Source organism: Camelina sativa, chromosome 3, assembly GCF_030686135.1.
Source record: "Camelina sativa cultivar CO46 ecotype springtype chromosome 3, ASM3068613v1".
NCBI classification, from domain to species: Eukaryota; Viridiplantae; Streptophyta; class Magnoliopsida; order Brassicales; family Brassicaceae; genus Camelina; species Camelina sativa.
The window spans coordinates 8,740,730-8,766,984 of record NC_141882.1 but is presented as its reverse complement, the minus strand read 5'-3'; the positions used below and the strand labels follow the sequence as shown (position 1 = coordinate 8,766,984).

At 35.1% G+C, this 26,255-nt stretch overlaps 8 protein-coding genes, 1 non-coding gene and 1 pseudogene across 10 annotated transcripts; 5 read left to right on the top strand and 5 right to left on the bottom strand.

Annotated features, from left to right (window-relative positions):
• Positions 1-241: 241 nt before the first annotated feature.
• Positions 242-8,965, bottom strand: LOC104778809 (putative indole-3-pyruvate monooxygenase YUCCA11). The gene is made up of 4 exons (XM_010503240.2): positions 8,345-8,965; positions 7,899-8,255; positions 7,652-7,813; positions 242-286 (listed from the first exon to the last, which is right to left on the bottom strand). Exons 1-4 carry the CDS (start codon positions 8,963-8,965, stop codon positions 242-244), a joined length of 1,185 nt encoding a protein of 394 aa, XP_010501542.2.
• Positions 5,472-7,650, top strand: LOC104776264 (carboxyvinyl-carboxyphosphonate phosphorylmutase, chloroplastic-like). The gene is made up of 7 exons (XM_010500299.3): positions 5,472-5,965; positions 6,073-6,146; positions 6,269-6,351; positions 6,558-6,582; positions 6,681-6,700; positions 6,825-6,980; positions 7,084-7,650. Exons 1-7 carry the CDS (start codon positions 5,676-5,678, stop codon positions 7,450-7,452), a joined length of 1,017 nt encoding a protein of 338 aa, XP_010498601.1. The 5' UTR covers positions 5,472-5,675; the 3' UTR covers positions 7,453-7,650.
• Positions 8,966-9,688: 723 nt separating the features above from the next.
• Positions 9,689-9,760, top strand: TRNAQ-UUG (transfer RNA glutamine (anticodon UUG)). Its single transcript has one exon. It is a non-coding gene; the product is annotated as a tRNA-Gln (tRNA).
• Positions 9,761-9,911: 151 nt separating this feature from the next.
• LOC104776263 (F-box protein SKP2A) lies at positions 9,912-12,813 on the bottom strand. Its single transcript, XM_010500297.3, has 5 exons — positions 12,268-12,813; positions 11,712-11,970; positions 10,942-11,290; positions 10,701-10,842; positions 9,912-10,499 (listed from the first exon to the last, which is right to left on the bottom strand). Exons 2-5 carry the CDS (start codon positions 11,933-11,935, stop codon positions 10,126-10,128), a joined length of 1,089 nt encoding a protein of 362 aa, XP_010498599.2. The 5' UTR covers positions 11,936-11,970; positions 12,268-12,813; the 3' UTR covers positions 9,912-10,125.
• Positions 12,814-13,355: 542 nt separating this feature from the next.
• On the top strand, positions 13,356-15,770 carry LOC104776262 (uncharacterized). The gene is made up of 5 exons (XM_087501115.1): positions 13,356-13,591; positions 13,708-13,804; positions 14,121-14,933; positions 15,092-15,400; positions 15,483-15,770. Exon 3 carries the CDS (start codon positions 14,123-14,125, stop codon positions 14,606-14,608), a length of 486 nt encoding a protein of 161 aa, XP_087357241.1. The 5' UTR covers positions 13,356-13,591; positions 13,708-13,804; positions 14,121-14,122; the 3' UTR covers positions 14,609-14,933; positions 15,092-15,400; positions 15,483-15,770.
• On the top strand, positions 15,107-16,259 carry LOC109125245 (uncharacterized). Its single transcript, XM_087507212.1, has 3 exons — positions 15,107-15,400; positions 15,483-15,776; positions 15,879-16,259. Exons 1-3 carry the CDS (start codon positions 15,107-15,109, stop codon positions 16,257-16,259), a joined length of 969 nt encoding a protein of 322 aa, XP_087363338.1.
• LOC104776261 (uncharacterized) lies at positions 15,870-17,550 on the top strand. The gene is made up of 2 exons (XM_019243584.2): positions 15,870-16,647; positions 16,733-17,550. The coding sequence occupies exons 1-2, from the start codon at positions 16,594-16,596 to the stop codon at positions 17,459-17,461; spliced, it is 783 nt and encodes a 260-aa protein (XP_019099129.2). The 5' UTR covers positions 15,870-16,593; the 3' UTR covers positions 17,462-17,550.
• A 203-nt stretch (positions 17,551-17,753) lies between these two features.
• Positions 17,754-18,343, bottom strand: LOC104778808 (uncharacterized). The gene is made up of 2 exons (XM_010503239.1): positions 18,302-18,343; positions 17,754-18,215 (listed from the first exon to the last, which is right to left on the bottom strand). Exons 1-2 carry the CDS (start codon positions 18,341-18,343, stop codon positions 17,754-17,756), a joined length of 504 nt encoding a protein of 167 aa, XP_010501541.1.
• A 920-nt stretch (positions 18,344-19,263) lies between these two features.
• LOC147946703 (uncharacterized) lies at positions 19,264-20,144 on the bottom strand (annotated as a pseudogene).
• Positions 20,145-21,820: 1,676 nt separating this feature from the next.
• Positions 21,821-25,645, bottom strand: LOC104776259 (2-oxoisovalerate dehydrogenase subunit alpha 1, mitochondrial). Of its 2 annotated transcripts, none has more exons than XR_015590803.1 (9): positions 25,010-25,639; positions 23,576-23,713; positions 23,306-23,488; positions 23,069-23,226; positions 22,871-22,970; positions 22,667-22,762; positions 22,442-22,581; positions 22,166-22,351; positions 21,821-22,083 (listed from the first exon to the last, which is right to left on the bottom strand). XR_015590803.1 is itself a non-coding variant. In XM_010500295.3 (9 exons), exons 1-9 carry the CDS (start codon positions 25,244-25,246, stop codon positions 21,916-21,918), a joined length of 1,422 nt encoding a protein of 473 aa, XP_010498597.2. In that variant the 5' UTR covers positions 25,247-25,645; the 3' UTR covers positions 21,821-21,915. The 2 variants fall into 2 exon arrangements, 1 of the variants encoding a protein (XP_010498597.2); XM_010500295.3 differs by having other exon boundaries at positions 22,667-22,778; positions 25,010-25,645.
• Between the last annotated feature and the right edge of the window lie 610 nt (positions 25,646-26,255).

Here is a 26,255-nt window from a genome sequence, read left to right as displayed (position 1 = left end):
ATATATATATATATAATTAAATAATTGTATGGTCTAAATAAAAAAATTATAAGTTATTTCAAACTAATTAGTTGAAATCATACAAAGAAAATGAGCAATCCTTGAAACTTTAGAGGATCAAAGAAGCTGCCAATGTTAAACTTTAGCGGATGAGATTAATCTCCATCATCTAATATGGAAATTTCAAATGTATTTTAGATATTTGCAAAACATCTAAAATTATATAATAGAAAACTTAGTTCTACATTCTCTCCTGACCGGTCCTAGGGTTGCTGAGGCCTAAAGCCTTTTTTATATGTGATATTTTTATAAATATATGATACACAAAATAAAAATAAACTACAAAAGCTGCCATTTTGGAGGTTCGAAACCACAACTAGGAACAGCTCCTCATACTACACAACCATCTCAGCATCTCAGCTAAGAACACGTGCTTTAGCTGCTTTTTGTGTGGGCCGGCCTCTCTTAATTTATTTTTTGTTTCGTCTAAAATTTGGGTCTGATTAGCTGCTTATGCGTTAATGAGTAAAAAAAATTACAAAATTGTGTGAGACCCAACAAACAGAACAAAACAAAACAAAATTACTGTTAATGAGAAACTACTTTTATTAATTGCTGTTGCATTAGCTTATCTCATTTACTAATTCCAAAACAAAACAAAATTAAAGGAGAAAAATAGAGTTGTTATACCCTTTTTTAATTTATTTTTTCCTGTTTTGAGTACAATGTCAAAAAAAATATATATATAATAAAATACTATACCAAAGATTAGGATTTGTTCTTCTTAATTCAATGTGTAAGAAGATTCTTAATTCAAAGATTTGTGTAGCTTTAAAAAAAAATACTACACCGATTAAGAGATATTAGGTTCGGTCATTCGGTGTAATTAGTTTGATTACAATCCTTATTTAACTGTGAATGCACAAAAGCAATCTAAGTTGATGAACACTGATCTTAACTTACATATATTTGTTATGTGTAAGTGTAACGAATATGTTTTAAAATATGTTATTTACGGAAGTCCTTTGTTCCTCTGCAATAGCTTAATTATTTAGTGACTTAATTACAAACAAAATTGAGCGATTGTTTATAAATACAAGTTTCCAAAGTTTAGTGGTAAAAAATGATTGTTTACTAAGTAATGATCATTAAACAATGTGTAAAGAATCTAATCACAATTATTATTTTATTTTAACAAGAAATTTTGTTGTTTTATTTAAAATGTGGTGAAGAATAATAGAAGATACTAAAACATTTGATGCATAGTCTTTATCAACCTTATCCTCGCAATACCCACATAAGAGCAAACCCATTGCACATCTTCAAATTAGTGTCACTAACATTTAATAATATTAATCTAAGTTTAGATCTTCATCCCATTGTTTTTAGTTTTTATCCTTCTATTAGTCATCCCTAAATATGGGTGTCTTTTCCGAACTGAACACAAAACTGAACATTGACCCAAAATCCAAGCATCAACCCAAAACAATGTCACCTATCTAACACACAAGAGAGTAGTACGTACCTGATTGATCAAAGCGCATGACCTTGACACAAGCTCAATGTCATTACCATCAAGAACGATCTCATCCTTGACCTTCTCAGATCGAACAATGGTCACACCATCCAACATATCTACCTTCCTCACCTATCATTTCCAATAACAACATTTCTAAATAAGTTCATCTTCCAACATTTCATTCCTAAATCTACATGAAGAATCATATCAACAAAAAGCAAAAAACAAACCTTCTTCTCACAAAACTCAACACAAAACTCAACATAGAACAAGAAATCAATGTCAACAATCAATCGGAAATCAAGGTTTAAGGAAACATACGTGAGTTTGCAATTTCTCCACCAGACGTTGCTTCTGAAACGACGCTTGCTTTCTGAAACAGAATGTATTCTCCTGCATATTGGCGGTTTTATCGACAAGAAGCTCCAAACGTTCACCTCTATCTAGAACTTTGTCAATGTTCTCTATCATGACACCCCACACCTGTCCAAAGCCAAATAGTATGTATGTCAACGGTAAAGCCTAGATTCATAACCAAGTCACTTATACAAATCCACAACCAGATTTAAATTTTAGAAAGAAACTCAGACCTGATTCATTTCACCCTTAATACGATTGATCCTATCTGCATTAGGATCATTAGAGTAATACTCAATCTGCTGACTGAGAACTCTTGAGAATTCGTCATTCATGGCATAAGCTTGTGCTGTATGAACAGCCCTGGCATAAGGAATCCTCCCTGAGAATGGTTGTTATCCTGCATTCACAACCATTATTAGAGCTCCACCTACTAGACCCGCAACTTCGTTTGATGTTAAGCTCTGCAACAATTTTGTTAGTGATACATCTGGCTCGCTGGTACCATCTTGAAATTGGAATCCAATCTCATCATAACCGAAAATATCTATATGTATTAAGAAAATATTATCACAAAGAAGTGGGATGTTTGATCTCAAACACATTCCAAGCGTGGCTGTGCCATGGAATATTTGTTTGGATTCATATTTACTAGTCTCCGACCCAGTGCCTCAAGGTTTTTAGGGCCCTGGGCAAAAAAAATTTTTTTGAATAAAAGGCCAACTTTTTTTTTGTTAACTTTTGTTATATGTTGAAAAAATATAGATTTCATTTTGATAATATATAAAGACCTAACAAGATTATAAAAAATTATTTTCTTTCTATTGTTGGAGTCAGTTGAAATAGTTGTGGAAGATAAAATATCTTTTTAGTTATTGACTCATCAAAATAAATCTAAAATATATTTTAATATATTATTTTGTTTTATAAATTTTGTTTTTGCCTCTTTTATCTTACATATTTTTTTGTACCCCTTTTATCTTGCATTATTTTTTTTTGTGTTCCTTTATTTTACATTATTATTTTTTGTGTCCCTTTTATTTTATAAAAAAAATTTTACACAGAAAAAAAATTTATTTGTCTCTAAAATTTTTGGACCCGGGACAGTCGGACTGGTTGTCCGACCAGCATGTCCCATGATTTCAAAAAGCTCTCAATAATATATCCTCATGTGAAATTATTAATACTCATATGAGGATAAAGTCTTACGAACAAAACCATCTATATAATTTATTTCACTAGTCCATTAAATAAATTAATAAGAGATTGAAATCCACGTGTTGTCTATTCCTTATCAAAATTATTCAACCAAACGAATGGAAATATCAAATTAATGACCTAACAAGAAGATAATATAATTAAAATTTGGAAATTAAATACTTGAAAGATCACTGGAATTAAATACGTGTGTGTGTGTTTTCTTTTTTAAGAAGTTACCAACAATAAAATAAAAGAACTGATAAAATTAATCGAACTTAAAGTTGATCAAAACCTAACAATTAACCTAATCAAAATTGTAATGGATATCTAATTTCCAAGGTATATACACTGGTAGGCCCATACTCGGCCCACGGACTCATTTATTAGTTATTATTGAGTTTAAGCAAGTGCATGTAGTCTGAATTTATTATTATCAACTCGGTTATATAAAAATGCATATAATGATAAACACTCAAAAAATAGTATGTATGAAAATGCACTAGCAATATAACTGATTTTTTTATACATCAATATTAACAATATCACAAACTACCAAAATGTTGATTAGTTCTCCGCTATCACCCATAAATGATGTATTTTTAGTTTGAAAAATATATTCTCAATAATAAGTTCTTTTTAGTTTATTATAATAATTTATAATTCAGTTATATTCATTTCAAAGGTGCTAACCTATAAAATTAATTCAATAGATTCATACATATATAATTTTTATTTAAAATAAACTAACATTTGTAAACTTTTTTGTATAAATTACTTTATAAACCTACAAAATATTGTAATTCTATGTGATTTCACAAAAGAACACGTGTTAAATAAATTTTAAATATTTGAAAAATTTTAAATATTTGAAAAACACATAATTTGATAACTGTTTACAATAAAATTATTAAAATAAACAAAGTATACGAAATGTATACACCGGATCATCCAACTTTCCGAAACAAATTCATTCCAACTTTATTCGTAGCTATAAGCGTTAAAGATATGCAGCTTCCTATACACATTGTGGATACGTCTTCCTTGAACATGTGGTACAAACGTAGCGATGTCGATTCATCATACTTATACTTTCTCATATATCACAAGGATGGATATAGCAGTCTTGAGAACCATGTGATGATGAGATTATTCACTGACCTTTTAAAGGATGAAGTAAAGGATATCTTATACCAGGTTTTGCAGCTCTATTTCCGAATATGTGGCGAAAAAGGAAGAAGTGTGAGGAAAAGAGCAATGATAGATCTCTTCCATGAAATCATTCTTTATTCTATCAGTTTCCAGTATTATATATATATCATGTTATTAACCAACTATTTAGTGTAAGAAGTTGGCATTATCGGAGAGATATTTTAACAAAAAAAGTCTTACATCATTATTATGGAATATTTGGAAAAAAAAAAGTTAAGAATTGAGCAATTTGTATGGTCAAATGAAAAATGTTATTTCAAAATTACTACAAGTAAATGTGAGACACCTTGAATTTCGGGAGAATAAAAAAAATGTTTGTCTTCATTGGCATAGATACAGCTGCCGGAAACGGTGATGTCCCTTAACATAAAGTGTCCTCAACCAACATGGAACATATAAGCCGTTGTACAGCTCAATTGCTTTGGACTCCGATCCATATTCAAAGAGAACTTTGCCAATTTTATTTGAAAAAGAAGACAAAGTATGTCGTTGTGTAAACAGAACGAAAGATTTCTCTTAGTTCATAACCATAAATAATAGAATATGTCTCCGTTTAGTTAAATACCTTAAACTAATAACAAGAAATATTCCCTAACGAGATTATAGAAACTTAGATTGTCTCCGTTATGTAAACCATCTGTTTAAGTAGCTGCAAGGCTAGATTTCTCCATACACCAAGTGAAGAAGAGATCAAGTCACATCAATATAATGAAAAAACATCCGGTCAGCGTTTTATATACAGGGGATTAACAATATTTAGTGACTTCAAATATTATTAATTTATTATATACCGACAACTAAAAAAACCAAGGGAGTAATGATAGAAAATATGTATTGATTAAATTACATAGTATATACAGTATTATTAAAGAAGAGATATTTTCTATCATTACTCCCTTGGTTTTTTTAGTTGTCCGTATATAATAAATTAATAATATTTGAAGTCACTAATCCCCTGTATATAAAACGCTGACCGGATGTTTTTTCATTATATTGATGTGACTTGATCTCTTCTTCACTTGGTGTATGGAGAAATCTAGCCTTGCAGCTACTTAAACAGATGGTTTACATGATTACCATCGAACTAAGTACGTTATACTATTATTAACACAAAAGAACGTGCCTACCTAACCAAAGGCCTTCCCCTGCAACACTGTTTTTAAAATATGGATTTAGAACCTAAAGTAAGGTTTTAATTATAATGATCTTTTTTAAAAATTCTGGAATAAATAGTTACGTACAGTTAAAATATAGCACAAAAAACATGTGACACGTGGACATACATGAACTAAAGTAACTTTATTATCGAGACATATTTATTTATGATGTCCCTTCTTCACTCTCCAAGTTCCAACTGCTTCTGTAAAAAAATTCTTGAGAGCTTCGAGAAATGTCAATGTTAATGGCGGCCAAATCCGCTTCACTCTGCTGCTCAAACCCTTCGATTTCAGCTAAAACCGAGCGAAACCCTCGCGCAGTCCGATCGGCTGCTTATCCGACGGTGAGAATGCAGTCACGTGTTCACCGTTTGATTGAAGAGCAAGGCGCCGTGCTTGTTCCTGGAGTCTACGACGCTTTATCGGCGGCTATCGTGCAGCAGACCGGATTCTCAGCCGCGTTGATCTCCGGTTACGCTCTCTCCGCCGTGACTTTGGGAAAACCCGATTTCGGTTTGATAACGTGAGCGCCCGCCGCCGCATTTTAAATCTCCGGCTATTTTTTTGTTCTTTAGTTAGTTGGAAACTTTATCTTCTGTCGTTTCATCTGTTTTGTTTCTGTCGTTTTAGACCGCCGGAGATGGCAGCAACGGCGAGAGCAGTGTGTGCTGCTGCTCCAAAGATTCCAATCTTTGCGGATGGAGGCAAGTCCTGAATCTGAATCCGTTTAAAAAAATCACTACTTTTTATATTGAAAGATTTCAGATTCTCTTTTGGTGGACGTCAATGATAGTTGAATAATTTGGTCTTTGACATTGTTTCTCAGATACTGGTGGAGGAAATGCTCTCAATGTTCAAAGAACCATAAAGGACTTAATCGCAGCTGGTGCTGCTGGTTGCTTCCTTGAGGTAATCATACTAGTCTTTGGTTTCTAGTGATGGTTGACTTGAATCCCCTAGTGATTCTACACAGTTGTGTAAGTGTATATTCATGTGTTGGATTAGATAGCCATAGTTGTGTTCGTTCATTTGAGTAAATTACAAGACAGTTTGTTCCTCCCTGTGAACCCGTTGTTCACCTTGACTTGTGCTAATGTTAAATGGGTTTCTTGCAGGACCAGGCATGGCCAAAGAAGTGTGGTAAGAGACATTATCTTCTTCTTCCTTCTCAGCAAAGTTAAATGCTATTGTCCATTGTTTATTTGTTTTAACGGTTCTTCTCTCTATTGTTTCTGTAGGACATATGCGTGGCAAGGAGGTATTGGTTTCAGTTTCCTACTTCTTTGCTCCCAAAATCTATAAATCGAATGTTACTGCAGTGATTTTAGCTCAGATGCAGATGACTTGAGTTATGTAACATTTGGCTTCTAACTTGGAAACAGGTCATACCTGCCGAGGAGCACGCTGCTAAAATAGCATCAGCAAGAGACGCTATTGGAGATTCTGACTTTTTCCTCATTGCAAGGACTGATGCGCGTGCCCTTTCAGCTAAAACAGGACTTTCAGATGCCATTGCCCGTGTTAATCTCTACATGGAGGTTACTACTACTTTACCATGTTGTGTTAACAACACTAAAATGTAATCCCTTTTTTTTTCTTAAGAAGGCAGAATGGTTGGATAATAATGGAAACAATGTGCAGGCTGGAGCTGATGCTTCCTTTGTTGAGGCACCAAGGGATGATGATGAGCTTAAGGAAATTGGAAAGCGCACAAAAGGTTACAGAGTGTGTAACATGCTTGAAGGTGGACGCACGCCATTGCATACGCCTGATGAGCTTAAAGAAATGGGCTTTCATCTGATTGCTCACCCGCTTACCTCGCTCTATGCGTCGACTCGAGCTCTTGTTGATGTTCTCAAGATTCTCAAGGAAAAGGGAACCACCAAAGATCACTTAGAAAAGATGATTACTTTCGAGGAGTTTAACCGCTTGGTGGACTTGGATTCATGGTATGAGCTCGAAAACAAGTACTCAAACCTCAGGAACGCTCTTGGCGAAACAAAGTCATGAGATTCTGACAAACTCTGGCCACAATGGAAATAGCTCTCATGCCAATGGTCTCTGACGATTTGATCCACCAATGTGTCATCAATAATGTTATCTTCTTTCTCACTTGTTATGAATCAATAATTGTGATTTTGACATGTAAAAATCTCAAAAACAACTTCTAATTTTATTAGGACATCTTGTTCTTGTTTCTCCAACAAACCAGAGAAGCAATGTCTCTAGCAATGTTCTGAGCATCTCTTGAAATACCAGCCAAGCCTTGTCTCCCAAACCCAACACTGTACAACCCATTCTTCCCCTTCCAGTGACACGGGAACTCGCGTTTTGGCATCCCATTCTCGTTGAACAGATCTCCATCATCAACCTGTGTCACATCACATCAAAGCCATTTTAAAACAAAAACAGAGTTTTTTTTTTCTCTGTTTCTGTGTCTGAAGTTGCAAATATACCTGAAGCCATTTTGAAACGCTGCTTTTGTAACCAGTTGCAAACACAATAGAGTCTATGTGTTTGGTCTTTCCATCTACAAACTCCACTCTCTTCCCTTCTATACGCTTAATAGACGGCACAACCTGAACCTTGCCGGACTTAATCTCTTCGACGCAGCCGACGTCGATGGTAGGTGACCGACCGGTGATAAGCTTGTTCATAAACGGGCCGTTCTTGGGTCTCACAAGCCCATATCTCGAAGTATTACCAAACCTCACCTCCGCGAGTAAGAGACACAAACGGTCAACTAATTTTACCGGGAAAAAACTGAGCAACGACATTCCTATCCGTACGATACATCTCGTTAACACGTGCACCTATACATCAGTTACGAAATTGTAATCTTATTATAAAGTTTTATTAATATGAGTTTTATTAATATGTATATATATAGTTAGTTACTTACGGGGCTACGAACAACGATGGAGATCTTAGCGCTGCACTTAGACAGTTCATAAGCAATCTCCATACCGGAATTCCCACATCCGACGACTAAAACATCTTTTCCGGCGAACTTATCACCGTTCTTGTATTCACTTGAATGCAAGTACTCTCCTTTAAACCTCTCTACAAGCCCCGGAATCTCCGGGATCACACCTTCGCCGTTCTCTCCCGTCGCAGCAACCACATAGTTCGCCAAGTAAACTTCTCTCGACATCTCTGTTTCATTATCCACCTCAACGATCCAACGACCATCTTTATAGTGCGCGGATTTCACGTTGCGGTTATACCTAGGGTTTACGTTGAAACGTGTGACGTATTCGTCAAGGTAACTGATGAAACCTAGCTTAGAGACGAATGTAGGAGTGTTTGAGGGGAATGGCATGTGAGGGAGTTGACAGAATTGCTTTGCGAGATGGAGACTGAGACGATCGTAAGACCTTGTTTTCCAGAGAGAGGCACTGCAATCTTCTCTTTCGACCACTATGTTCGGTATGTACAACCGGTTTAGACAAGCTGATGTGGCTAAACCGGCTGGTCCTGCACCGATTATGAGAACCAGAATCTTGATTTCTTCTTTCACCATTTTTTGTTGTTGTTGCTTCTGCTGCTGTTGTTGTTGTTGTCAGTGTTGTAGTGTGATTATTAACGCAGTGACACTCACGCTGTCAAAACTGGACTGGGAAGTGTATCTATTTATATGCATGACTGAAATTTTTTGGTAATTAAATGATTGGAATTACATAAATTATAAAACACTATGTTGATTACTCGAAGTAGTGAATCATAGGATATGTTGGACGAATTCATACTCTTTATTTTGCTGTTTTGGCAAGTGATTTTCTCTGTGGAAGTAGTCTTAGGACTTAGATTAAGTCAACACGGTTGTCAGTTTTCAGAATTTCCTTAATTACTCTAGTCAATAGCTTCTAAATAACATTTAGCTTTGGCCCAAAATTTTATCGAATTCACATTCACTTTAAGTAGACAATTAATTAGTGTCGCACTTAATTACGACGGTACCTTAGTACCTAGTACTAGGGTTGGATCTTGGATATAATTATTACAAATTAAAATTTGAAACTCAAAATGAACACCGCGTATATACCGTTTATGATGCTTTCAGCATATCGTCACTTCACACATCAGCATATGTGGGCATGGGGCATACGGTTATTGCGTTATGGGTGAAACCATGTTATTTTTTAATCTCAATTACGGAATATGATTGATCAGCGTTAACTTTGTACAAATCAGAGCTGTTATGATCTTCGGTATATATAGCTTCTAGATTACATGATAACAAAAAGGTTCTATGGTGTAGTGGTTAGCACTCTGGACTTTGAATCCAGCGACCTGGGTTCGACTCCCGGTAGGACCTTCTCTTTTTTCTCTATACACACTGACACACGCGTCCAAATCAAGCGCCCATTTTCTTGTTTTTGTCTATTACCATCCTCAAGATTTTACAATCCCAAGGAATTGCATGCACCATAACAAACAAAGATTATGATTATTGGCTGATATGGATCTTTTTAACCATCTAAGAGAAGACTCTTATTTCACTAATAAGTAGTAACAAAGAGGTCTTAATGAACATAGCACCAAAATATCTTTCAAGACAAAGAAAGAACTCAAAAGCTCCATAAGGTTTCACATTCACCTTGAAAAGCTACTTAGTTTATAATAATACTAATCACATCTCAACATGATAGCTTCTATATACAACCTATCTAGTCTTCTGTTTTAGTGAGCCGGATGAGGAACCGGGTTGTGTGCGCGATGAGCCTGTAGGATACAAGCACAGTGCACAGATGTCAAGTTCAGACAACCGCTCATGACAAGTGAATGCCTTCCAGAACATGTGTGAAGAGCAGGGAAGGTATCGCAAACAGCTTGAACCGCTGAAGGTGTAAGGGCAGTGCATTGGCTAATGTTGAGACTTCTCAATCCTTCCTCATCGTATTTGCCTTTCTTAACCGATTTCCATGAACCCGGTTTGTTCTTTACCCCACTTTGAGCAAGTGAGTACATCGCCCTGTCAGTTATGTTTCTGCAGTAGTATAACCCCAGTGACCTCAAGTGGACACACCAGTCTGCTAGAGCTACCACACTCTCATCTGCAAAATATTACATAACAAAACCGGATTGGATTACTGATTACACACTTTTAAGGATTCAAAGTCAAGAGTTTTCTGAGTCCATCAATATAACACCTAGTTTCTAGTCTTGTTTAGTTCAATGCAAATATCGAATCAAAGTGCGATACAGAGGAAATACCAAAGGTCTTAACTTCGAGTAAGCTTAACTATGTGAAATACCTGTAATTAGAACACATCCACAAAGGTCAAGGGTCCTGAGATCTGGGCAGCCATACGCTAAACTCATTACCCCTTCATCACTGATATTCTCACACCATCCCAAATTTAGTGACTGCATCTGATTGCAGTTATTCCCAATAGCCTGCACAAATCAAGATGAACAAAGTCTTCAACTCTACCACTCTTATGACCATTGAAGCAAAACCATATTGAGAGAGAACATTAAGAAACAAATATTCACCTCCAAAGCATAGTCAGATACAGCATTGACACATCCGCAGAGATTCAAAACTTTAAGCTTTCTGCAGAATCTGGTCAGATACGCAATAGCAGTGTCGCTGAATGAAGTGCATCCGCTAAGGTTGAGTTTTGTGAGGTCAGGACAACCATGAGCAAGTGCATAGAGGGAACGATCGGTAAGTCTCAAACTTTTGCTGAGATCAAGCTCTTGTAGCTCATGGCAGTGATTTGCTATGGCCTCCACTGCATTGTCCTCTAGCTGTGGTTTGTCCTGCCGCAGTATTAAAGTCTGCAGCTTTGCGACCTTGGGAGCAAGAGAAAGAACCAATCTGTTCATGTTGTTGTTGCACCTGATTAGAGATAAGAAAAAACATCAGAGAAAAGATTAAACGTGAAAATACACTGACAATGACAAGAACAAGCTTCAAGTGTTTCAAACATTCAAGAGTGGTCATCTTCAGACTATTCCTCTGGATTAAAGAGCTTAGTTTTATCTCCTAATGAAACCTGATCTATCATATTAAAGGGTTCATCAACATGTTAAGCAGCTTTCTCAATTTTTTCTATATATCCAAATTACCATCAACAACTGAATAAAATGTTCCTCAAAACAAAAAAGATCTGATCTTTACACAAAAACCAGACAATAAACCAGCATAACCTTAAACCACAAGATGAAATCAAGACTCTGCACACTCAGTTCAACTCCAAATTTAAATCCAAAACACCAACACAAAGTAAAGGGATTAAAGGAGAGAGAGAGGAATTTACCAAGAGAGACAGAGGCGAGTGAGGCCAAGAGAGATAGCATCTCTCCAGCCAGAGCAAACACCAGAAGCAACAATGACATTACGATCATCAACAAGAGAAAGAATCCTCATCAGAAGCTCCACAGGGATGTCTTTCCACTCTTTGATCGAAACCCCTTCCATCTTCATCTTAAGAAAACACTGGTCAACTTCCATGGATGATGTTTCTTCTCCAACCATCACCATCTTTATCTTTTAATAACGAAGCGGTGACCTTGATCCTATCACCACAAAGAAGATTATGAGAGAGATAAGAAATAAGGAGGAGAGAGAGTAAATATATCTGCCATTTTTACAAACCTCGAAAGACGATAAAAGCACTGTGTATGAAAGATTAAAAAAAAAAAAAAGACAAGCTTTTCAATTATCAGGGGAAACAGAGTTTGCTCTGGTTTCTATATTTTTCTAGAAATCGAAGAACTTAAACTCCAATTTTTTTATTTCAAGTATGTAAACACATAAACCTCTTCAGAAGGAAAAGAAAAAAAAATCACAACTTTGGGCTTTAAAGATCATACCTTTGAACTAGTTTCTTCGTCTCTCTTTCTGGGTTTTGTTCAGTTGTTTTGTTTCCCTCTATCGAAGTAATTAACGCAGAGCTATAATAAATCTCCAGAAAGAAGATGCTAGTAACAAAGAGAAGAAACAAATAAATGAAACAAGAAAAAAAAAGTTTCGACTTTAACAAAAAAAAAAAAAGTTTCGATAAAAATGGGAAAGGGAAAGAGAGAAACGTGTGGGAAAAAGCTTCGTGACGCGTAAGCTGCCACTTGTATTATAGTGACTGGCAAATAAATTTGTTCATTGTTTAGCTTTTTAATAGTATCCAAAGCCAAATTACTCACATGTTTTAAACTTTAATATTAGAACTAAGTATTATATTAAATATAAATGATGATTACATACTTAACAAGAGAATATTACTTAAGAAAAAAAGATTGAAACAAATGGTTTAACTGAATTGATTTGGCAATGGAGTTGTGTTATTTATTCTTTGTGTAATAGAATAGAAGAAGGAGATGCGTAGATAAGTGAATGTGTGTCGAGATCGACTAAAACTGGACAACTGGTTGTGTAGAGTACCATTTGATAAAAATCGAAACCGCAACTAATGAAGTCCACTCATTGTTTATATGCGCACTCCAGATTTTGAAGTTTTGGGATAACTTCCAAAGACACTCAATCTAACAATTGGCAGATATTATAAGCATATCATATTTTATTCAATGTATTTTATTTTTTATATATATAAAAAGACTTTTTATGGCAATATGCACACCGATTTTCTTATTATTTCCTTCTTTTTTTTGTTATAAAACAAAAATTTCCAAACCTTAAACATTTTTTTATAATATTTATTTAGTTACTTGTCAATCATCTAATCATAATTTTTTAAAGTGAGATTTACCCAGTTTGACACAAATATGAGGTATAATAACTAGATTAACTCCCAAACTACAATTAGAACTAGATTGACCCCCCCATTTAAGTAAAAATACCGAAAAGTCTAAATTATTATTCTGTCTGCAGAAATTAATTTTAAGAATATATTGACTACAATACAAAAGGAAAAAAATCATACTCGATCATATTAGAATTCAAACAATTTTTCGTTTTTCTGCAATTTTTTTTCCGGTTCTTTCTCTTTTATCTTTAATTCTTTAAATCGCCGACTAAGGACAAGATTAATCGCAACTAATTTCCTTCTTTGGGGAATAAGAACCCTAATCGCCGTCGCTACTCTGTTTTGTTGAACTCGGAAACTCCTCTGTCGATTTCACCGAAAACCCAATTCGATGATTCATAGAAAACCGAGACCGAGTTTGTTGTTCGTCTGATTCGGTAGGTATCTTGTGTTGCATGCTATTTCCGTTCAATTTAGATTTGGGTGGTGGTGGATTTTTGTCATGTTGATTTATTAGATAAACGGTTAGTTGAATTATCTCGTTTTGTTGCAGATCTTGCTCCTCAATTGCTTCGGTGCTCCTCAAACCAATCGGTGGCTTCAATTTTCAGTGGTTTCAATTTTCGGTGGCTTCAATTTTCATTTTTCTGGTAAGAAGTTTATCTAATTTGATGGGCTTTGTTTAGATAAAATAATTTGCCCTCAATTCGAGAGTGAATGATTTGAAAGTTGATTGTTATAGCTACAGATTTATTTGATTGTTTTACCAAAGTGACAGTTTTTTTTTCATTCTTGTGTTTGATAATCGGATATGTTTGTTCTTCAGATGGCTAAAATTCTAAGATTGTTTTCTTGGATTAGTGTAATATTTTACAGATGTTTTGTTTGTGATGGGTTTTAAATGTGTTTGAAGATGATCCTATCATTATATTTATTGTCTCATGGTTTAAATTTCAATATGTATAGGAATGGCATCCTCGAGTACAGTCTCAAAATATCCTCCTCGCCTCTATGAAGAAGGAAGATCTCCCTTGCAAAACAGGAGCATGAACCACAATTGTTTTTTGTCAAAAATTGGGATAATGAAAGAGGGTTTAGGCTTGGATGTGTGGGGTAAGTTCAAGGAATCATCTCTTGGAGTATTTATTAAGTTAGCTGAAATAGGATACACTTGGTCTGCTGCAAAAGTTCATTATATCCTTACACATCAGCTAGCAGTCAACAATTCGCATGAGATATGGTCGTTGATTGATGGTAGACCTATCAGATTTTCGCTAAGTGAGTTTTCTGAAATAACGGGATTAAACTGTGATCCAATTGACCCGTCAGAGAACGTAGATGTTGATCATCATCCATTTTGGAGCGAAATGAAGATTGCAACAACTTCAGACGGTCCAAAGTATACTAAGTTGGAAAAGGTTATGGATTTTAGCAAGACATGGTCTGAACCCTAAAGGATGATGGTTGGTAGGCTAATGTTATTATCTGTTGCAGTACATGACATACATCATAGCTCTAGGATCCCTCTTTCAAGTGCTAAAAGGGTTTTTGATCCAGATGGTTTTGAAAAATATCCTTGGGGTCGAGTGGCTTTTAGTTGCCTAGTTAATTCAGTGAAGATTGTTGACTTAGATAAAGACTCTTACACGGTTCAAGGATGTGTGCATGTTTTGTTGATTTGGTTGTATGAAAGTGTTCCTGGCATTTGAGAATTATATGGGTTGAGAAGGTCTCCGGGTACTGGCATTCCACTTCTTGATTGGCAATCAACCCGGAAAGGTATCAAGGTTGATGAGTTCTTAAAGAATGAGATGGCTAAACATGGACAAATTAGTTTTTGAGATTAATTACTGCACCATTTGTTTTATAATTTGTCTCTGTTTTTTTTTCCGTTGTGACTAGCAACACTAATATTTTTTTTTCTATGATGTATGTAGGTGCGTGTAAAGCACATGGTTCATGTGTCGGAGGAAAATATGTATCCTAAATGGAGTGACGACATGGAGAAGGATCCGGCGCTAGACAACTTGATCATTGATCTTGTCCACAATTGTTTACCTTTAGATGTCTGGAAAGTTGGGAAAACAGTGACCATGGGAAGAAAAAAACGGAAAGCTAAAGAAAATGAGAATGGCGAGAGTCGAATGAGTGATAAGAAATTGAAAATGAAAGCTGATTACTCCATTGATGAAGAAGGAGAAAAAGATGTAACCAAGAAGGAAAGTAAAGGCAAGGAACATATGGAGGTTAGTTATTTATTCATTAGCTTTCATCTAAGTTTGATAAGTTATAAACTACATACATATAGTAACAATTAAATCATTGCAGGATGTTGTAGATGAGAGAAAAAGCTTGTTGGATATTTGGAAGATGATAAAAAAAAAAATGAATGAGTCAATTACCGACATGGGGAAGAATTTAATGGGTAGGATAAATGCATTAGAAGGTAAATTCGAATGTTATGTGGAGAAGAGAATGGGTGTGTTAGATGAGAAGTTTAGTGATAGGATTAAAACGGTGGAGGTAGATTTGAAAGGAATGAAAGAAACAAAAGCCACTAATGTACCAATTGATTCGACTTCAAACAACAATGAAGAGGATGAGGCTCATAGTCATCAACCAGTAAGTTTTATTTTGGTATTTAATTTTCATTTGTTTATTTTTTTCTATATTGTAATACGATTTTCAAAACTTCTTCAAATTTTGCATTCTTGGATGGTAGAGATGAAAGAGACATCGAAAGATGAATTTCCATTCCCTCGAGTGGTGAAGAAGGTTTACACTGTGAGTAATAAAAAGAAGAAGTCAGAAACAGAAATATCTGCTGATCTTCCTCTATGTGAGCAGAATTATTTTACTCAAGATCATCAGAAAAACTTTGTGGGTGATGTTTTAAAGAAACTTGGTCGCAAGAATGCATGTCCAGCTGCCGTAAAGGTTGAAAAGGAGAAGGGAAAGAGGCCAGCTGCTGATGGTGATGAACTTGAAGATATTACTGACAAAGTTGTTGCTCTTGATACAAAAATGGCTTCTAGTTCAGAAGATACATGGGATGACCCTGAACAACAGTTGATTAGTAAAAGGCTTGATGCAACATTGACATGACTTGGAGAGGCGTTAAAATTAGATGGAGATACGACACAAGCAAAACGAGTTCCGCAGTTGGCGAAATCTCAAAAGTATCCATATGTTGGTAACTCTACTGTGAAACGAATAATCCCTTCCATTGTGTCTAATGATCATCTTAAGCCAGCTGAAGATGCTAAGTTACAGAAACTTATGGATTTCCTGAAGCTTGATCAGTAAGTATTATCCTTATGATACTTACATTATGTTTTTTATTTCCTATTAGTACACATTAGGCTTATGATGTAATCATGTTTACACGGAGGCACCTTTGCAAACTGGGAATCCAAATGTTAGATTTTATTGGCAGATTATGACACCAAGATTGGACTGGCCTAGTTTTGATAATGGATGGTTGAAAGACTTTGTAAGTATATATTTTTGGCTTTTATTGGCATTTTATTGTGGAGTAGTTATTGGTCATTTCTAATGCGGATTTGCTTGTAATGTAGCACATGGGCGCTGCCATGACTATGTTCCGCAACAGGTTCATTCGTGATCCTTCTCAGTACCCTAACCCTCGCATAGCCTTCTTGGATCAAGATATGCTTTCATCACTATTGAAAGATTACAACCAGTTTGCACTTTCTCGAAGAAATTTCTTGTTCAGAGCCATGTACTTGGAACACTTCAACGGTACAGCTCCTGTTGACTCGCAGACAAACAAGAAGTGGCACATTCATGTGGATCATTTATACGCTTGCTTTTTTGTCAACCAAAATCATTGGGTGGCTCTGGATATTGACTTGCCAGCTAAAACCATATACGTGTATGTTAGCATTCTATCCTTGGTGAAAGATTCTGATTTGGTGAAAGAATGCATTGCACTTAGGCGAATGATCCCTGCATTGTTAAGCCAAGCAATTCCTCCACAGGTTCGCAAGAAAAGCTATGCCATGCTAGAGGTGAAACGAGTGACACAAGGTGTTCCATTGACTGAAGATCCAGGTGATTGTGGTGTGTTTGCTCTAAAGTACATTGAGTGGTTGGCCCTTGGGATAAAAATTAATGGGACATGCGATAGGAACATCCTGACGATTCAGATAAAACTTGCATGTGAGATATTTGATGAAGTTGGTGAGGGTCTTGACCAACATAAGTCTAACAATTTGTCTCAACCTAAAGCTTTTGTAATATCTCACCTCATTGATGAATCCCTCACTTCATTGATGAGTGAGTGATAGTTTGTTTTTCGGGTTTACATTTTATTTTTGTGGTGAACGTGTCTTTGTTTTTTTGGGTTTACATTTTTTTTTGTGGTGAACATGTATGATAACATTTTTTTAGATTATGCAATGTAAATAATGTTTTCCTCTAAAAAATATTCCAGTTGAATTTAAAACAAAATCAAGATAGATTAACAATTACCACAAGTGTATTGTAATCACCACAAGTGTATTGCAATTACCAACCATGTATCTTCTTCAAAGGGCAAACCAAAAACGAAAACTAAAACAAACTGAACTTAATACTCTAGTTATTACATGTCTTTCGATTATGTCCTACTTGATTGCAATTACCACAAGTGTATTGTTTTCTTGGCTTTTTCCTTTTCATTGCAATCTCCAAAGTAGACTTCATTCTTGAATTATTTGGCCTTCGAGGTTTGTTTTTAGGTATCGGTGGTAAAGCAACCTTGCTTGCAACTTGTTCAGGAACTGGTGTACCAAAATCTCTTGGCATGATGGCAGTTGCATAGGAATCACACAAGTAGCTTCTACGGAAATAAGGATGACACATTCTTATTCGAGATATTTTCCTTTTTTCACAAGCCGCAGTCGCATGTGCACAAGGCAACTTCTCCAAGTCAAACCTGCGACATGTACACCTTCTATATTTCAAATTTACAACGTGGAGAGATGATCCACTTGTAACTTGTACTTGATTAGCATCTATATCTTGCACAGTAAGTAGCTTAGCATACTCTACACCACTCTGTAAAACAGCATAAAATTAACGCTTCTGTTTAACAACAAGTTATGATTACAAAATATATACGACAATAAGAAGAGAAAATATACCTGTAGAATTTTCTCTACACCACGAGTTAGAGATGTAGGCATTTTTATGCATCATTCCTCCGATCTGAAAACCATCTAGTCATCATGGACCTAATTGTTTCTAACAATTCCACAATATGATAACTTCTAGCGTGTGACATCACCTTATTCATTGATTCTGCAATGTTACTAGTAAGCAAGTTGTACCTATTACCATGGAAATTTGCATGTGTTCAGAGTCGCACATCAGCTTGGACAAGGTAATCATGAAGTGCAGGATTCAAAGCTTCAATCTGATCAAAAATGGACTGAAAATCGACTACTCTGCAAGCACTCACAGCTTTCTTAACCAAACCAAATGCTTCCCGACCTTTAAATCGAACCAAAATATTTTTGTACAAATGGTATGTACATATTCCCCTACTAGACTTCGGATAAACCTCCTTAATTGCTTTTCCAATAGATTTGTGCCTATCAAAAATTATGGCTCGACCTTCGTCATCTGGTATCACATACCGGAGTTGCTTGTAAAACCAGTCCCATGATTCATCATTTTCGGTATCAACCACGGCCCATGCTATTGGAAATATCTGAAAATTGCCATCTTGAGTTGTTGCCGTCAGAAGTGTCCTTTGTATTTTCCTTGTAAAAATGTACTATCAACAACCAACACTTTCCTCATGAAAGGAAATCCATTCAAGCTTGCACCATATGCTAGGAACAAGTACTTAAATCTATCAGCATCATCAAGTTCAAGCTGCGTATATGTTCCTGGATTTGCCCTCTTTAACATGTACAAGTAAGTATTTAGCTGCATATAACCACTCTCTGGACTACCCCTGACCAATTGACGAGCATGTCGTAGTGTCCGATACGCCTTCCAGTATTCCATCTGTGCAAAACGAATTATTAACGAAAACGTTATACAAACTAAAACTGTGTTAAAAATATTAAATATAAACCAAGCAATGTACCTTGATCTGAAAGCGTTTATTTAACGCTTCTGCAACATGCATTGGCAATACCTTGGGCCCAACTCCACCAACGAAATCCTTATACAACACTCCTAGAATCTCATGATTTGCTTGTTTGGTACGTGAAGAACGCTCAATCACTGAACATGTATGTTGTGAAATAAACACACGCACATGGAACTTTGGATAATCTATTCCTGTTGTAGCTCTCACCCTCCACTTACAACCTTTTATCCAGCACTTGACAATTAGCAACCTTGGGTTCGATTTATATTTATAGTAATCGAACTTCTCTACTACGGTTAGTATTTGCAATCGTGTCTCCAAATGCTTCTTCGTTTCATAACATTGACCAACAACCAAATTAAGAGAAGACAACTCTAACTTTGCATAATTATTATCTTCCTTTTGTTCTTCAATGAATATATCTGAACTTGTCTTCTTATTTGGTGAAATAGCAGTAGGTTTTCTTCTTATTCTGGTGCAATCCCATAAGTGCTAAAATTTTCATCATCAGAATCATCACAGTAATCAAATCTCATTTTTTCATCGTCGTCAACTTCTGAATCTTCTTTACTAATGTCTCCCACAGCAAATTCAGTATCTCCTTCAACCAAAACATTATCATCTCTGGCTCTTTTTTTCGATCCACTCCTAACTTTACCCGTCACTTCAACACAAAGTCGAAGTGTGTCGCTCTTCAATTGCTTTAGAAAACCCTGAAACTGTCGAGAATTGGTGATAAATACTGGTGGTGTATCGCTTGGTAACTTTTGTAATAACACCTTTGAAATCTTGTAGCTCAACCCAATATCATATACTTTCTCATCCAAACCATAATCTTCATACACCAATTGAATACAGTCATCGTAACTCATTTGGTTGTTATAGTCTAGAATTCGACCCCTTTTCTTCTTATCAACAACAAACAACCACTTGACTTCATCAGAGATCCATTTGCCACAGACCACCATCACGTGATCCATGCCAAACCCAAAAAAAAGAAACTCGTTTAGAAGATCGAAAAGGAGAGATATAATTGACTGTGAACCCAAAAGGAAAAAACGATGTTCAATGGAGTTTATGGTGCGGCGTCGTGCCAAAGATGGAGAAAAAATAGGAAACCGCTTATGGAAAACCCTAAAAACTAAATGTTTACGTGCATAAATGGAAACTAAAATAAAAAGTATGTCACACCTACAATAAGTCTGTCAATGTTTAGTTCAAAAAAAATCTGCAACTACGTATTTATGAAACAAGTCTGTCATTATATAGTTCAAACAAAAATCTGTCACTATATACAAATTTAAAAACTGTCATAACCAAATAAAATGTGTTGACCAAACAAAAAAAACTGTCACAACATTAAACAAATTTGTAAAGCCATTCTAGCAATTTTTATTTTCCTTAAATAAATCTGTTAACAATTGACAGATTTTTGGAAAAAAAAAACTGACACAACATAAAATAAATCTGCCGTAACGTGCTATAAAGTGTATGTCAAACGAGCAATTTTAAATTTTGATTAAAAATCTGCTATCTATCGGCAGATTATTGGTAAAATTATTAAAATCTGTTGTAACTTAATGTAAATCTGTTATCAATAAACGTCAAACTAGTAATTTTTTTCCCCAAAAAATCTGCCACGTTACAACAGATATTTAGTTTATCAAAAAAAACTGTAATAACTAAAACAAAAAAATCGGTCACAAATTATAACAAACCGGTAAAAATAATAACAAGTCTGTTGTCTCGTTAAAAAAAGTCTGTCGTTTGGATAAAAATCTGTCATAAAAAAAAACTGTCACAACTGATTTTCTTAAGTCTGTCAACCAAAATAAATCTGCCAAAGTAAATCTGTCATTTAAAAAAAAAAACATGTGACATTCAAATAATTCTGTCACCACATACCACAGATTTTAAAAAAATTTCTCTCCTAATCGCTGGAAAAAATCTTAAGGGTATTATGATATTTTTGTTCTTCTTAACAAAGCACTAAAAGGTATTTTAGACATGAAAATAACTAAATTAACCTTTTTATTTTAAGAATTAATTTAGCAATTATTTCCTCAATTTGGGTTAATCTAGTAACTTAAATATATATATTTATATATTTATTTGAAAGATATATATTTTGATAAATTAAATTGTAAGATAGACATAACACATAAGATCACTTAATTCCTTGTTTGATTATGGTACGAACATGTCATTTGGATAGGTAGGCACGTTTTAAAAAAACGATTAACGAAGCTTTCTTAAATTAGTTAGCATTTTAATAACCAAGCCCATCCAAAATTATTTTTTTTCCTATGCGGTCGGTTGATTATCCAAATTGATCGTCAATTATGTTAAAACATTCAAAATTGAAGGTTAGAAGAGCTCCAACATACATACAGTATATGAAAGCATATAACACTTTATTTATCTTTAAAGATGTTCAGATTATGCATTTGGTAAGGGTCATACTCTTTTACTCACCAACTCTTAACGCCTGTTCGAACGGGTTACGGATCAGCCGGACCATTGATGTTTATTTTAGACTAAACTAACATTCCCAAGGCCATTTCATGATACTCCAAATGCTTATATTCGATTCGTGTACATACATGAAACATAATACATGAGAATGAGATTTCCAACTTCACAGTTCGTCTAGATTCAGACATGAAAACCAGGAGGATAATCTTGAGGTTGTCTCTCTACTAGTTCCTTTAAACCAAGCTCTTGCTCTTCTAGATTCTTCGGCTTAACATCATATACATCGTTAAACAACTCTTTCAATGGTTGTTTATCACACTTCTCGGCCGCTTGAACCGCTTGGAGAAGCTACAACACACAAAAACGGCTAAATAACATAACACTTCATCAACCTTAACGTATATAATGTAGCGGTCTAGGAATCTTTTACCTGTTTTCTTGTGTTAGATCTTAGTTCGGATTCATCTTCCTCACTCCACCATCCGTTATTCACGACCCATTTCTTGAACCTATTCACAGGGTTTCTAGACATTTTCCAGTGCTGGATTTCATCGGCCGCCCTGTACTTAGTTGAATCATCTGATGTTGAATGATGTCCTACTCTATATGTCATCGCCTGCCAAAAACAGAAACACAACAAAATCTCATTTCACCAAGTCAAAGTTGTGACTTGTGAGTAGACAAATCTTTATTATGGTTTTTTTACCTCGATGAGAACAGGTCTCTGTTCTGTTACAGCCATTTCTCGAGCTGAGCGTACCGCACTGTAAACCGCGAGTGCATCGTTACCATCAACACGGATGCTTCGGATTCCGTAAGCTTGACCTTTCACAACAATTCCATCACCTGTTACCAAACCACATTAGCTCGCTCATATTAAAAGAGAGGAATTATAATGAATAAGAAACAGAGGAAAAAGTTAGTTTCATACTTCGAAATTGTTCTGAGGTATGAGTACTGATGGCCCAACCGTTGTTCCTACAAATAAACACGACCGGAGCTTCCATTACCGCCGCAAAATTCAATCCTGCGTGGAAATCTCCCTTAACACCACACCCCAAAAATATATAAATTTCAACTCTTGAAATGTTAATCCTTTTTCTGAGATATGAGAATTAAAGACTTATTAATCAACCTCGCTAGTGCCACCATCACCGATGAATGTTACTGCACAAGCATTTTTCTTCTCCATCTTCAAAGAGTAACCAACTCCAGCAGCTTGAGGAAGTTGCGTGCTGAAGAATCAAAACAGATTCAGCTAAAAACACAAAAGAACAAAACAATCAAATGCTTTGTTTTTTAAAAAAAAAAAAAAAAAAAAAGAGATTCGTACGCTATAGGAGAGGAGATAGTTAAGTAATTATGACGATTAGAGCCGTAATGAACCGGCATTTGTCTGCCTTTGCCATAATCATCTTTGTTACCAAAACACTGATTCGCAAACTCCTCTAATGTAAAGCCACGCCATAGAAGCACTCCAGGCTCTCGGTACTGTACCAAATCCCCGGTTTAAAACAAACCGAACCAAACATGACTAGTGTGAAACAAACACAACGTCTTAATAATTTACCTGAGGTAACACGACGTCTTCAGGACTAAGAGCAGCTGCAGAAGCGATGTTAATGGCTTCTTCTCCGACAGAAGTCATATAAAACGAGATTCTTCCTTGACGTTGAGCTTCGTAGAAGATGTGATCCATCACTTGGAGCGTCGCCATTTGTTCGTACATTCTTACCGCGAGTTGCTCGCTCACCTGTTTTTTTTTTTTTTTTAATCCGGTTAATACTAAACCACAAACTCATACCAATTCTAATTTTACATTTTCTTGAAATTGCTGTACCGGAAAATAATTACTGTCGGGGATGATTCTCCCGTCTTCTTTGAGAACTCGGTAACAAGGAATCCTCCGAGAAGATGATGCCGGTATGAATTTCATCTCGGATGTGCAACCGACGTTGCCTCCCGGAAAATCCAATTCCTGGAAACAAAAGAAAGTATTAGGGCGTATTTAAGAATGTTTGATAAAAACAGGGATCATAATGCAAATTGGTTTTCCATGGACTGGTGTGAGTGTGAGACGTATTTCATGAAGGGGCCCCTCTAATGAATGAGACGTACACGTGCTTAAAGTCTCTCAGGGCATCTTTATAGGTCATGCCGCGTGTATGAGTATCTAAAAAACATTAATTTAATAGTTTTCTAATAAATGAATTATCTGTTTAAGTTTTAAATAATAAAAAATAAAATGATCCAATCCCATAATGACAAGTGGCTTGACATCCATTCCTATAGTATCTTAAATATCTGGGCAGAGATACTATATCTATACTGTTTCTACATTTTTCAGTATTTTTTAATATACAGAATTACAGATACTTCAGAAAAGATGTGGGATGGATATGCTCTCAAACTAAACTAAACTCAACTCAAATAAGCGACACCCACACTTCACTTAAATTATTATTACATTCATCATATGTTTAACTTGTGTGTCGTGCGCCGATGTGAACTGTTGTTGTGAAGTACTTGAACTATGTTCTAGAGCTTTGTAAACACTAAACACTACGTACAATGGTTAATTTATTCAATACATTTTTTCACTTTTTAGTACTTCACATTATCTTCTTATTTTTCCACATCATAATTAAAGAACCAATTAATTTTTACTCTTTACAATAGTTTTGTTTAATAAAATTTCAACACTCTACCCTACCATTTTTCTTTCATTTTTTCTTTATGTTTTTGTTTTTTTTATGATTACAGATTATTTACAATAATTAATTATTGATTTAAATTATAAAAAATAAGAATTAACTAATATGATAAAATTATATAATTTTAAACATATATAATAAGATATTTTTTTGTCCAAATTAGAAACAAGTTTATATTTATAGAATATAAACAATGAGCTGCACATATCATCACTACACTTTTGTCCACACAAAAAAAATGTAAGCAATCAACAATTTTGTTTGACCTATTAAAATCTGTCATGTCATACCAAATGGACCCATATTTATCTTCCATCGATGTTGGATGTTATCAACACCCAAACTTACCAACTCATTTTATCAACACCATTCATATTATCAACACCATTGTAAACCTTTCAACTATTGCTAAATTTGATAAAAGTGCCATTGTAAGTAGTCGAAGATATTCTTCTTTGAGATTCATAAACAAGAAAATTTTGATCCTAAATAAAAATCAACTAATTCTTTCTTTTTTATTGACACGTGAAAGAAAGTATGATTACTATATATATAAATACCTGCAGGACATCTTCTTCATCACTATGTTGAACCAAATCAGGCTGTTTCACCACAGCCGTCGACTCGTGACGGAGACTAGACACGTAGGGACTCAAAAACACTGTCGGGGATAACTGAGAAGTTGAAACAACGGGTCGATGATGAGAGTAATCACCTTTGACGAGAATCGTCGATAAGCACAGGTTATGTCTCAAGCTAGAAACAAGGTTTCTTGATCTAGCAAACCAGACCGCCATGTTTGCCAAAGAAAGGACAAAGGAAGAAAATAGAGAGAGAGAGAGAGAGAGAGAGAGAGAAAGAGAGAGAGAGCAATGTTTTTAACGATGTCTAAGGGCAAAGGATTAGAAGGACGACAAGTGCATGTATTACCTTGTCGGACTTGAAATGTCATCCGTATCCATCTCCAACTTCTTTTTTTCTATAAAGATTTATTTATATTCCTCGCATTTTGGGATTTCTAGTTTTTTTTTTACACAAATCATAGTGGACATATACTATAGAGAGAAAGAAAAATTAAAATGAATTATTGTTTAAGCGTTTGCAATACCTACATAACATAACAAAATCATTTATAGATTTTTAAACAACCAAACCAAACTGTACTGTGCCTTTTTATTGATTTTTCCCATTTATCCAACAATAGTCATCTACTTGCGTGTCATTTATATATTTCTTTGAATTTCCCATTACGTCCGCGGAAATTATTAGTTAGAAAAAAGTTTTTGGATGACACGTGAAAATATTATCCCATATTTTAGATCAGTTGAAGGTGACACAAGCACACAACAATCACCAGAAAAAGGATTTTATGTATTTGTTAGATGGTAAAAGAACTGATAGTTTCTCAATTTATGATTCATTGATGGGTGACATCTAACCTAACTAATAAACCTTAACTTTACATCTATTGTTCGATGAACCCGCTACTAGAAACTAAATTTGTGTGCTTCGTTTGTCAAAAATGCGGAAACAGAGTTTACTGTCTTCATATTGTTGTTGAATTTGTGAAATGAATCTCTCAAGTCTCACAATGCATGGGAAGGGAAAGAGAGAAACGTGTGGGAAATAGCTTCCTGACGCTTAAGCTGCCACTTGTATTATAGTGACTGGCAAATAAGTTTGTTCATTGTTTAGCTTTTTAATAATATCCAAGCCAATTCACTCACATATTTTAAACTTTAATCTTAGAACTATATAAGTATTATATAAGTTATGATTACATACGTAATTAACAAGCGAATTTAA

Excerpts from the sequence above, each read along its gene's own strand:
- LOC104776264 (XM_010500299.3), top strand. The coding sequence starts at position 5,676 with ATGTCAATGTTAATGGCGGCCAAATCCGCTTCACTCTGCTGCTCAAAC. Across the intron at positions 5,966-6,072 it reads CCCGATTTCGGTTTGATAAC|ACCGCCGGAGATGGCAGCAA; the intron begins GTGAGCGCCCGC and ends CTGTCGTTTTAG. Across the intron at positions 6,583-6,680 it reads GGCATGGCCAAAGAAGTGTG|GACATATGCGTGGCAAGGAG; the intron begins GTAAGAGACATT and ends TTGTTTCTGTAG.
- LOC104776261 (XM_019243584.2), top strand. The coding sequence starts at position 16,594 with ATGACACCAAGATTGGACTGGCCTAGTTTTGATAATGGATGGTTGAAA. Across the intron at positions 16,648-16,732 it reads ATGGATGGTTGAAAGACTTT|CACATGGGCGCTGCCATGAC; the intron begins GTAAGTATATAT and ends CTTGTAATGTAG.
- LOC104776259 (XM_010500295.3), bottom strand. The coding sequence starts at position 25,246 with ATGGCGGTCTGGTTTGCTAGATCAAGAAACCTTGTTTCTAGCTTGAGA. Across the intron at positions 22,971-23,068 it reads ACTATCTCCTCTCCTATAGC|CACGCAACTTCCTCAAGCTG; the intron begins GTACGAATCTCT and ends TTGATTCTTCAG. Across the intron at positions 22,084-22,165 it reads GATCTAACACAAGAAAACAG|CTTCTCCAAGCGGTTCAAGC; the intron begins GTAAAAGATTCC and ends TGTGTGTTGTAG.
- LOC104778809 (XM_010503240.2), bottom strand. The coding sequence starts at position 8,965 with ATGGTGAAAGAAGAAATCAAGATTCTGGTTCTCATAATCGGTGCAGGA. Across the intron at positions 8,256-8,344 it reads CCATCGTTGTTCGTAGCCCC|GTGCACGTGTTAACGAGATG; the intron begins GTAAGTAACTAA and ends ACTGATGTATAG. Across the intron at positions 7,814-7,898 it reads GCGTTTCAAAATGGCTTCAG|GTTGATGATGGAGATCTGTT; the intron begins GTATATTTGCAA and ends GATGTGACACAG.
- LOC109125245 (XM_087507212.1), top strand. The coding sequence starts at position 15,107 with ATGGTTCATGTGTCGGAGGAAAATATGTATCCTAAATGGAGTGACGAC. Across the intron at positions 15,401-15,482 it reads AAGGCAAGGAACATATGGAG|GATGTTGTAGATGAGAGAAA; the intron begins GTTAGTTATTTA and ends AAATCATTGCAG. Across the intron at positions 15,777-15,878 it reads AGGCTCATAGTCATCAACCA|ATGAAAGAGACATCGAAAGA; the intron begins GTAAGTTTTATT and ends TGGATGGTAGAG.
- LOC104776263 (XM_010500297.3), bottom strand. The coding sequence starts at position 11,935 with ATGGTGATGGTTGGAGAAGAAACATCATCCATGGAAGTTGACCAGTGT. Across the intron at positions 11,291-11,711 it reads ACTCGCCTCTGTCTCTCTTG|GTGCAACAACAACATGAACA; the intron begins GTAAATTCCTCT and ends ATCTCTAATCAG. Across the intron at positions 10,843-10,941 it reads TATCTGACTATGCTTTGGAG|GCTATTGGGAATAACTGCAA; the intron begins GTGAATATTTGT and ends TGATTTGTGCAG.
- LOC104776262 (XM_087501115.1), top strand. The coding sequence starts at position 14,123 with ATGGCATCCTCGAGTACAGTCTCAAAATATCCTCCTCGCCTCTATGAA.
- LOC104778808 (XM_010503239.1), bottom strand. The coding sequence starts at position 18,343 with ATGCCTACATCTCTAACTCGTGGTGTAGAGAAAATTCTACAG. Across the intron at positions 18,216-18,301 it reads GTGTAGAGAAAATTCTACAG|AGTGGTGTAGAGTATGCTAA; the intron begins GTATATTTTCTC and ends GCTGTTTTACAG.